The sequence below is a fragment of the Coregonus clupeaformis genome, chromosome 15 (assembly GCF_020615455.1).
Source record: "Coregonus clupeaformis isolate EN_2021a chromosome 15, ASM2061545v1, whole genome shotgun sequence".
NCBI lineage: Eukaryota > Metazoa > Chordata > Actinopteri > Salmoniformes > Salmonidae > Coregonus > Coregonus clupeaformis.
In genome coordinates, this window is record NC_059206.1 from 35843647 (window position 1) to 35855702 (window position 12056).

The 12056-nt window shown below is 42.6% G+C and overlaps 1 protein-coding gene across 6 annotated transcripts in view; it reads right to left on the reverse strand.

The window, feature by feature from the left end:
- LOC121582493 (regulator of G-protein signaling 3) overlaps positions 1 to 12056 on the reverse strand; it is a 211445-nt gene that overhangs the window by 90442 nt on the left and 108947 nt on the right. Inside the window, exon 1 of one of the 6 annotated variants that reach the window (XM_041898316.2) lies at positions 7856 to 7939. The exons of the other annotated variants lie outside the window; for them this stretch is intronic. Within the exon in view, the coding sequence (XP_041754250.1) occupies positions 7856 to 7927 (72 nt within the window). The 5' untranslated portion in view covers positions 7928 to 7939. Of the gene's footprint in view, positions 1 to 7855; positions 7940 to 12056 lie in introns of those variants that run through there. 6 annotated transcript variants of the gene reach the window in all.

Here is a 12056-nt window from a genome sequence, read left to right on the forward strand (position 1 = left end):
TGGAATTTGTATTTGTGGTCATGGCAACTGGATTATTTATTTTTTACTGCGATTCACTGTTAGGACCCAGGTCTGACATAATCTGTGCAGAAGATCTAGGTGCCTCCCCTTGGTTGGGGACAGAATCACCAGATCATCAGCAAACAGTAGACATTTGACTTCAGATTCTAGTAGGGTGAGCCCGGGTGCTGCAGAAAGCATAATTCCTTTGATGATACAGTGGTAGCAATATACTGTATGGTTATAACATCTACAGAAGATACAGGAATGCCAATGGAGGAGGTATTGCTGTCTATATTCAGAGTCATATTTCTGTAAAGCTTAGAGAAATGCTGTTGAAGTAATATGGCTACAGGTTCACCGGCTTCAACCTATTCTTGTGGGAAGATGCTATAGACCACCAAGCGCTGACAGTCAGTATCAGGATAATACAGCATGTGTGAAATGTTTGATAATGTATGTGATATCAACAGAGTCGCATATTTTCTGGGCGACCTAAATATTGACTGGCTTTCATCAAGCTGTCCACTCAATAAAAAGCTTCAAACTGTAACAAGTGCCTGCAACCTGGTTCAGGTTATCAGTCAACCTATTTACAAACAGAACATTAACTAAATCATCCACTTGTATTGACCACATGTTTAATAATGCTGCAGAAATCTGCTTTAAAGCAGTATCCACACCCATCGGATGTAGTGATCATAATATAATAGCCATATCTATGAAAACTAAAGTTCCAAACACTGGACCTAAAATAGTGTACAAGCGATCATGCAAGAAGTTTTGCAATGATTCCTATATTGCAGATATGAAAAATATTTGTTGGTCTGATGTGTGTAATGAGGAACATCCTGACGCTGCACTTGAAGCATTTATGAAATTGCTTATTCCAGTTACTAATAAGCATGAACCCATTAAGAAAATGACTAAAAATGGTTAGATCCCTGTGGATTGAGGAGGAATTGTGAAATTGTGTGTTTGAGAGGGATGAGGCAAAAAAATTGCAAATATGTCTGGCTGCACAGCTGATTGGCAAATGTATTATAAACTGAGATATCATGTGACTACATTTAACAAAAAGAAGAAGAAACTACCTATGAAACAAAAATAAATGATATGAAGAATGTAAAGCTATAAAGCTTTGGAGCACCTTAAATGAAATGTTGGGCAAAAAGGCGAACTCAGCCCCATCATTCATTGAATCAGATGGCTCATTCATCACAAAACCCACTGGTATTGCCAACTACTTTTGTTTTCATTGGCAATATTAGCAAATTTAGGCATGACATGATAACAAATTCTGAACCTACACATCCATACATAACTGACCAAATTATGAAAGGCAAGCATTGCAATTTTGAATTCAGTAAAGTAAGTGTGGAAAAGGTGAAAAAATGATTGTTGTCTATCAACAATAACAAGCCACCTGGATCTGACAAATTGGATGGGCATTCAATTTACACAAATGACTGATGATTTTGTTAGGCTGCAGTGCATCTTTTTACATTATCGATCATAATCTAATGCTGCTGGAAAAACATACAGTGGGGAAAAAAAGTATTTAGTCAGTCACCAATTGTGCAAGTTCTCCCACTTAAAAAGATGAGAGAGATCTGTAATTTTCATCATAGGTACACGTCAACTATGACAGACAAATTGAGAAAAAAAATTTGAGAAAATCACATTGTAGGATTTTTAATGAATTTATTTGCAAATCTCAGACTGGCCAATAAAAAGAAAAGATTAAGATGGGCAGAAGAACACAGACACTGGACAGAGGAAGATTGGAAAAAACTGTTATGGACAGACGAATCGAAGTTTGAGGTGCTAGGATCACAAAGAAGAACATTTGTGAGATGCAGACCAAATGAAAAGATGCTGGAGGAGTGCTTGTTGCCATCTGTCAAGCATGGTGGAGGCAATGTGATGGTCTGGGGGTGCTTTGGTGGTGGTAAAGTGGGAGATTTGTACAGGGTAAAAGGGATCTTGAAGAAGGAAGGCTATCACTCCATTTTGCAATGCCATGCCATACCCTGTGGACGGCTCTCGATTGGAGTCAATTTCCTCCTACAACAGGACAATGACCCAAAGCACAGCTCCAAACTATGCAATAACTATTTAGGGAAGAAGCAGTCAGCTGGTATTCTGTCTATAATGGAGTGGCCGGCACAGTCACCGGATCTCAAACCTATTGAGCTGTTGTGGGAGCAGCTTGACCGTATGGTACGTAAGAAGTGCCCATCAAGCCAATCCAACTTGTGGGAGGTGCTTCAGGAAGCATGGGGTGAAATCTCTTCAGATTACCTCAACAAATTGACAACTAGAATGACAAAGGTCTGCAAGGCTGTAATTGCTGCAAATGGAGGATTCTTTGACGAAAGCAAAGTTTGAAGGACACAATTATTATATCAATTAAAAATCATTATTTCTAACCTTGTCAATGACTACATTTCCTATTCATTTTGCTATATTTCCTATTCAAACTCATTTAATGTATTTCCTATTCAAGGACATTTCTAAGTGACCCCAAACTTTTGAACGTTAGTGTAAAAGTATTGTATTCAGGACAAATCAGTCACTTAACCCTAAACCTCAACTAAATCTTGCAATGAATAATGTGGAAATTGAGCAAGTTGAGGAGGTTAAACTGGTTGGTGTAACCCTGGATTGTAAACTGTAACATTCAAAACATATTGATACAACAGTAGCTAAGATGGGGAGATGTCTGTCCGTAGTAAAATGTTGCTCTGCTTTCTTGACATCGCTATCAACAAAACAAGGACTACAGGCCCAATTTCTGTCACACCTGTACTACTGTCCAGCTATATGGTCAAGTGCCACAAAGAGAGAAATAGGCTAATTACAATTGGGCCAGAACAGAGTAGCACGGCCTTAGATGTGCACGGAGAGCCAGCATGTCAATCTCTCCTGGCTCTGGGTGGAGGACAGATTGACTGCATCACTGTTTGTCTTTGTGAGAGGTATTGACATGTTGAAATCACTGAACTGTCTGTTTAAGTGAACAGACACCCATACATACCCCACAAGAGGTCTCTATACAGTCCCCAAGTCCATGACAGACTACGGGAAACGCACAGTACTACATAAAGCCATGACTACATGGAACCTTATTCCACATCATGTAACTCATTCAAGCAGTAAAATCAGATTTACAAAACAGATAAAACTATACCTTAAGGAACAGCACAGACTGTGAAGAGACACACACACAGAGGCACACAGACAGCAAACACGTGCTAACACACTCTACACACACATACATTTTTAATATTATTATTTTGCTCTATTATTGATTTTGGATTGTAGATATGTTATGATAGAAATGTGTAATATTATGTTGTGTTACGTATTGTTTTATTGTACGTACAGTGCATTCAGAAAGTATTCAGACCCCCTAACGTTTTCCACATTTTGTTACGTTATAGCCTTATTCTAAAATTGATTTTTTTTTTCATCAATCTACAAACAATACCCCATAATGACGAAGCAAAAACAGTTTTTTATAAATTTTTGCAAATTTATAAAAAATATAAAACTTAAAGATTACATTTACATAAGTATTCAGACCCTTTACTCAGTATTTTGTTGAAGCACCTTCGGCAGCCTCGAGTCTTCTTGGGTATGACGCTACAAGCTTGGTACACCTGTATTTGGGGAGTTTCTCTGCAGATCAGCTCAAGCTCTGTCAGGTTGGATTGGGTGCGTCGCTGCACAGCTATTTTCAGGTCTCTCCAGAGATGTTCAATCAGGTTCAAGTCTGGGCTCTGGCTGGGCCACTCAAGGACATTCAGAGAATTGTCCCGAAGCCACTACTGTGTTGTCTTGTATATGTGCTTAGGGTCGTTGTCGTGTTGGAAGGTGAACATTCACCCCAAATCAAATCAAACTATATTTGTCACATGCGCCGAAAACAACAGGTGTAGACCTTACCGTGAAACGTTTACTTACAACCCCTTAACCAACAATGACCGGTACCGAGTCAATGTCTGGGGGTACAGGTTAGTCAAGGTAATTTGTACATGTACTGTAGGTAGGGGTAAAGTGACTATGCATAGCAGTTGCCATACCAGGCAGTTATGCAACCGGTCAGGATGCTCTCGATGGTGCAGCTGTAGAACAATCTCCAAGCGGTCTGTCATGTGCCTTTTACTGAGGAGTGGCTTCCACCTGGCCACTCTACAATAAAGGCCTGATTGGTGGAGTGCTGCAGAGATGGTTGTCCTTCTGGAAGGTTCTCCCATCTCCTCAGAGGAACTCTGGAGTTCTGTCAGAGTGACCATCAGTTTCTTGGTCACTTCCCTGACCAAGGCCCTTCTCCCCCGATGGCTCATTTTGGCCGGGCGGCCAGCTCTAGGAAGAGTCTTGGTGGTACCAAACTTCTTCCATTTAAGAATGATGGAGGCCACTGTGTTCTTGGGGACCTTCAATGCTGCAGACATTTTTGTTGAAACTGCAGACATTTTTTGGTACCCTTCCCCAAATCTGTGCCTCGACACCATCCTGTCTCGGAGCTCTACGGACCATTCCTTCGACCTTACTGCTTGGTTTATGCTCTGACATGCACTGTCAACTGTGGGATCTTATATAGACAGGTGTGTGCCTTTTCAAATCATGTCCAATCAATTGAATTTACCACAGGTGGACTCCAATCAAGTTGTGGAAACAGGATGCACCTGAGCTCAATTTCGAGTCTCATAGCAAAGTGTCTGAATACTTATGTAAATAAGGTATTTCTGTTTTGCTAAATAAAAATGCAAAAAATAATTTTTCACTTTGTCATTATGGGGTATTGTGTGTAGACTGATGATAATTGTTTTATTTAATCGATTTTAGAATGAGGCTGTAATGTAACAAAATGTGGAAAAAGTCAAGGGGTCTGAAAACTTTCCGAATGCACTGTACGTAATTGTGATTGGACCCCAGGAAGAGTAGCTGCTAAAATAAAATAAAATACAAAAAATAAAATACAAATAATAAATATAATGTAATTGGAGAATCCAGTGGGTTCTGGTAGTCTTTAATAGCTGATTCTATGACTTGCAATTGATCATTTATATGTTTTTGCAGTTTTTTCTTTGATATAGGGCCATTTTGGATAGATAGTTCTTCGTATTGTTGTTTGTTTAGTGTGTTCCAATTTTTCCAGAAGTGGTTAGATTATATGGATTCTTCAATTACATTGAGCTGGTTTCTGTTGTGCTGTTTTTTTTACCATTTGTCGTTGTTGTTAATTGTCTTAGGTTGTCCTCTCTCTCTCTCTCTCTCTCTCTCTCTCTCTCTCTCTCTCTCTCTCTCTCTCTCTCTCTCTCTCTCTCTCTCTCTCTCTCTCTCTCTCTCTCTCTCTCTCTCTCTCTCTCTCTCTCTCTCTCTCTCTCTCTCTCTCTCTCTCTCTCTCTCTCTCTCCCTCCATCCCTCCCTCCCTCCCTCCCTCCCTCTCGCTCTCTCTCCTCCTCATGAGACAAGTCATGAGACTAGAAACAGGGCACCAAACAGAGAACAACATGCAGCTAACAGATGTACAATATAACCTAATAAAGAGCATTTCTGTGTACAGTACAATAGCAAACAACTGAATAAAAGCCGATCCCAACAGCTGATCATAACCCCCTATGTCTATTCACTGCTCAGTATGCTTGACTGTGCTTTAGGCAACATCTGCTCCCTCTCCCTTCTCTCTCGCTTCTCTTCTCTCATGTCCTTTTCATCTCAACAGCTTCAGATGACAGAGCACACTGAGACAGGAGGGGCTCTCGGCTCCATCGTAACCTGACTGTGACAGTGAGTGGGACCAACGAAATGTGCTTTGTTGGGGTTATTGTGTGTGTGTGTGCCTGTGTAACTGCCTCGTGCCTGCGTGTGTGTCGGTGTCTGCCTGTGTCTGTGCAGTAGTGGTTGGAGGCTACTGTAAGAACACATAGCCTATAGCCCTCGATTCAAATCGGGACCTCGAAGCCAATTCCACTGTTTTTTTCATTCTTACCCTCTAATCAGGGACTGTTTTAGACCTGGGACACCAGGTGGGTGCAATTAATTATCAGGTAGAACTGAAAAGCAGCAGGCTCTGGAACTTTAATAACCCTGGCCTATAGTATGCAGTATATTCCTATACCCGTGCATGGAGTTTATTTAATACACATGACTTATTTGGCAACTCTTTTAAGAACCCGCAATGTGTTTTGTTGAAACTGGAAGGGTATATATGGCCTCTTTGCGAAAGCCTAATTCAATAACATAGGATGCTAAATTAATTCTGTCAACCTGACACTCCTGGGGTCAGTTTTTCAAAACGTTTTATCTAGATCAGAACGATCTGTATTCTGTAATCCTCTTTTTTGCTGACCAGGATCAGATCAATCTGGCAGTTTTTGAGCCTGTTTTTCAGAAAATAATGGGATAATATCATTCTGATCCAGATACCACAATATCAAGATCACAGTATCTGTATGTTTAGTGAACTAACACTCGCACTAGACTTGTTTTCCCCCTTACTAGCTCAGACTTTGCTGATAGCACCTTTATTGAGGATAAATGGACTCACTATGACTGTGATAGTTGGTTGTCCCACCTAGCTATCTTAAGATGAATGCACTAACTGTAAGTCTCTCTTGATAAGAGCGTCTGCTAAATGACTCAAATGTAAAATGTAGTGCTTTGAACAGGCCTACAGCTTGCCATCTACTGGACAAGTTCTGGTACTACTTCTAAACTGTCAAAGGCAAACAGAGATGAGTAACCTAAATGAATAAAGCTACCATCCTTCCGGTGGGATGAAGATAATCCAGATTTTCCGATTCTAATCACTACCTTTGAGTTTTGAAAAATACAAAAATATAATTTAATCCTGATTGAAGGTGAGATTGGATTACAAAATCCCTAATGTTTAATCCTGACATTTAATCTTATCCGATAGGCGAAATCCAGATAACTTTTGAAAAACTGGCCCCTGGAAATCATAACAATTTCTCATAAAAATACCTTGTAAAAAATGTACACATTCACAAGCAAGCGCAAACACACATGCAAAACACACACACACACACACACACACACACACACACACACACACACACACACACACTCACTCACTCACTCACTCACTCACACACACACAAACTATCTATCTCTTTGCCTCCTTTTCTATTTCTCTCTCTCTCACAAAACACATACTACAAACAAACAATATTGAACTCTTACTCTCTCACGCACAAATACACTCACACCTCTCTCTAACCTCCATTTCTTCATTTGACACCATCGAGAACAGTCTATTTCTCCCATTCACACACTCACCTGCTGTACTTCTCCTGACACCAGCTGCTCTGTGTAGTGGGAATAAACTAACTAACTAACACCACTGTTGCAGTTGACAGCACCTTCAGCAGTGACTCAATCACATACACTACACGTACATAAATTCCATTTCACTATGAAATTGCGGGCAGTCATTCCTTTCAAAGAGAGAGAAATATGATATTAGGTCAAAAAAAATTGTTTGCAGATATTACGTTAAATAGATTTGGTATCATAAAAAAAAAAACATCCCATAATGAGAAAAGGAATTTGATAGCCAACCAGCAGCGAAGCCAAATAAAAAATGAAAACCATAACAGAAGTGTCACTAAAGAATTAGAAAAGCATTAGGAATACGATAGCAGCTGAAACATGCAACAATAATATAATGCAGTGACATTCCGGAACGCTACGCACCCACCCACACACACACACACACACACACACCATAACTTTAATCTCTGCTAACGCTACCAAAACACAGACCTGCAGGTGTATGGTACCTGACCTTAGAAATAGGAAGCACAAAGAGTGTGTACAGTACCTTAGAGACAGGCATCTGGATGCTGTGAGTGTGAGTGTGTGCGACTTCTGCCAGAGTGGGGTGTGTAAACATAAACACACGCACGCACAGGATAGTAGTGAAAGAGGACAGAAAATCCAGGTGTCAAAAATATGGTATGTTTCTCTCTCTTCTGTCTGTCCTTCTCTTTGTCCCTCACTGTCTCTATGTTTCTCCTTTTCTCTATCTATCTCTCTCTCTGTCTGGATGTTGTGCAGTCCTGCCTCTCTCACCGTGTGGTTCTAATGTGTTTGCCAACGTGCAACACTAGTGCTGGGGATGAGGACAGGGAAGAGAGGGGAGGAGGAGGAGGAGGGGGAGCATTGAGGGGTCAGGGAAAGAGGAAGGGACAGGTAGAGGAGAGCGAGAAGTGAGAGTTGATAGGTGGAGGGAGGGAGGGAAGTTTGGGAAGAGGGGAGGAAGGCGAGAGAAAAATATTAGAGAAAACAGTAGCAAGAAGAGGAGACAGATTTTATATTGGTGGAAGTAGTTGGAAGTGTTGATAGTGTACACAGAGAGATAGAGAGAGAGAGAGAGAGAGAGAGAGAGAGAGAGAGAGAGAGAGAGAGAGAGAGAGAGAGAGAAAGGAGAGCGGCAAGAGTTGATAAGGAGAAACAAGCGTAAGATAGAAAGAGAGAGAGAATGAGGGAGAAAAAGAAAGAAAGGTGCATGAGTTGATAGGGAAAAAGGAGGGAGAATGGAGCTGTATCCATGTGTTAGTGTGTCTCTGGAGACCCATGATGCCGTGCTGTGCAGTCCCGTACCTCTACCTCCCTCCCTCCCTTCTTCCCTCCCCCCCTCACTCTTTTCCCACCTCCTATTTTTAGACCCCAGCCCAGCCATGAATCAAAGCAATGAATCAAAGCCTATCAAAGAGGGGTAGGATCTGGGATGCAAAAGAGCCCTTTCTTCCACACCTAATGAACTACAAAGACACACACACAGGTAAAGGATACACACACATAAACAATCATGTTCACACACACACACAAAAGACACACACACACACATACAAAACACTAGCGTTGACCCCCATCCCCTCCCATGACTTAGCAGTGCCTCAGAGTGAAATGTCACTTTTCAATACACTTCCTCTATACACATATTCTTGTACAGCTAACTAATCTATTTATAGCCCATATGACTTCCAAATGATCAGGATTGAAGGGCCATTCAATTCCCTCAAGCTCTAGTTTAACTGCTTACGCAAACACAGAAGACTTCTGTGTCTAGCAAATAGCACAATAAAAGTACAACATATCATCGCTGTCGGAAAAAAACCTCTAAACTCCATATTTGCTTTTAATTTGTAGTTTTAGATCAAAAAATATGGAGACATCTATGGAGTTTAATCTAGGATAGAACGAAAGGACCATTCCACATGTTGTCATAGACCTACCACATACAGCACATCCATGTCATAGGAAAGGGGAATATGTTTCATGTGTCCCTAAATAAACTATTATCCTAAGCATTGCATTCTGGGCCTCTGCGGAGAAATTCTAATGATCCTAACCCAAGAATGTGAATAATTTAAATAATATGGTCCAATAGTTTTTATACAAAGCATTGATATACTGTATATGTATGCCAGTGCATTATATAACAACAGAACAAGTTATAAATAGTTAAGGGCCTTTTTAATAAAGCAAAAAATTAAGATCCATCAAAGAGATTTGATGAAAGTTTAAAGCATGGCTGGGGAATTGATCCTAGGACGTGATGGATATCACCGCCGGGCAAAAACGACACACACACACGCAAGCACGCACGCATGTACGTACGCACGCACACACACATTGATGGAGTGAGAAAGTGTGTGTGTGTATTTGTGTGTTTTTGAAAGAAAGCGGCAGGTAGCCTGGCGGGTAGCAGCATAGGCCAGTAGTCAAAAAGTTGTTGGATCGAATCCCCAAGGTAAGAATCTGTCATTCTGCCCCTGAGCAAGGCAGATAACTCCCAACAACTGTTCCATGGGCGTGGATGGCGATTAAGGCAGCCCCCAGCACCTCTCTGATTCAAATGCGTAAGACACATTTCAGTTGAATGCATTCAGTTGTACAGCGGACTAGGTATCTCCCTTTCCCTTTTAACAGATTACTGTGATCAATTCAGAAGTCAATGGAGACAAGTAAACATCACCTTGAAAGGATAGGGTGAGTGTGATGGAGGAGGTGAAAGAGAGAATGAATGAAACGAGAAAGGGAGATAAATAGATATTTCTTTGAAACCTGCTATCAGTTCACAGAGAGGAACGAGTCCCTGCTCAGTCAAAAAGGGAGGGGGCAAAAGACTAAGACTAAGACAGAGAGAGAGAGAGAGAGAGAGAGAGAGAGAGAGAGAGAGAGAGAGAGAGAGAGAGACTCTTAAACTCTTTAACATCATCCATAGCTCTGGTATCTTCCCCAATATTTGGAATCAAGAACTGATCACCCCAATCCACAAAAGTGTAGACAAATTTGACCCCAATAACTACCGTGGGTTATGCGTCAACAGCAACCTTGGGAAAATCATCTGCATTAACAGCAGACTCGTACATTTCCTCAGTGAAAACAATGTACTGAGCAAATGTCAAATTGGCTTTTTACAAAATTACTGTACGACAGACCACATATTCACCCTGCACACCCTAATTGATAAACAAACAAACCAAAACAAAGGCAAAGTCTTCTCATGCTGTGTTGATTTCAAAAAAGCTTTTGACTCAATTTGGCATGAGGGTCTGCTATACAAATTGATGGAAAGTGTTATTGGGGGAAAAACATACAACATTATAAAATCCATGTACACAAACAACAAGTGTGCGGTTAAAATTGGCAAAAAAACACACATTTCTTTCCACAGGGCCGTGGGGTGAGACAGGGATGTAGCTTAAGTCCCTTCCTCTTCAACATATATACAGTTGAAGTCGGAAGTTTACATACACCTTAGTCAAATTGTCACGGTTTCGGCTGAGGCTGCCTCTCTTCCTTGCTCGGGCAGGCTTCGGCGTTCGTCGTCTCCGGAATACTAGCTGCCACCGTTGCATGTTTCTATGTTCGTTTGCTTTTGTCTGATTGTTGTTACACCTGTTATCGTTTAGTGAAATTAGTGTCCTATAAGTTCTCGTTGTGTTTGTCTAGTGTTGTGTGTTATTGTTTTACTGTCGTGCCGGTAGGCTGTCATTCTACTGTTTGCTCGGTTGAGCTATTTCTCCATATTGTTTGGAGTGTTTTGTCGCACCTGTTAGTGCGCCCGTTCTTTTCGCCTACGTGCGGAGTTTTCGCCTCAGGGCATTTATTCGTGATTGTTTTGTGTGCATCTACTAAAGTCTGTTGGACTAACGTTCTGCGTCCTGCGCCTGATTCCACCACCACACCCACCTACATCTACCTTGACAGAATAACACACCACAAGTATGGAATCAGCAGGAGCCGCAGCAGCACAGGCGACGTTGGAGGACAGGGTCCGTGAACAAAATGACCAGATCCTGCGGATGGGGTCCGCACTGCAGGAGGTGATCACCACCATCCGAGGCTGGGAGACCCGAGGGACTCCTCCACCGCCAGCCTCCCTGCCCGCACCATCGGCTAGTCAGCCCATTCCCACTCCGGAACCCAGAGGAGTTCGACTCTCGCTCCCGAGGGCCTACGATGGTACCGCGGCCGGGTGTCAGGGATTCCTTCTCCAGGTGGAGCTTTACCTGGCCACCGTGCACCCGGCGCCCTCGGGACACGAGAGCGTGTCCGCCCTGATCTCCTGCCTTTCGGGAAGGCGTTGGAATGGGCCAACGCAGAGTGGAGGAGAATCGACGCTAACACCATCACCTACGACGAGTTCTCCCGCCGCTTCAGGGCGGTGTTTGACCATCCCCCGGGGAAGCGGCGGGGAGGCGTCTGGTCTGCCTCCGGCAGGGGGAGAGGAGTGCCCAGGAGTTCGCCTTGGAATTCCGTACTCTAGCGGCGGATGCAGGGTGGAATGAGCGGGCTCTCATCGATCACTACCGATGTAGTCTACGCGAGGACGTCCGTAGGGAGCTGGCCTTTAGGGACACCAGCCTCTCGTTCGACCAGTTGGTCGACATGTCCATCAGGCTGGATACCCTGCTAGCTACCCGCGGACGTCCCGAGGGGGTCCGTCCATTTCACCCTCCAGCGCCTCCGAGCCATGCCCCATGGAGCTCGGGGCGCTGGCGCTAGAGAGA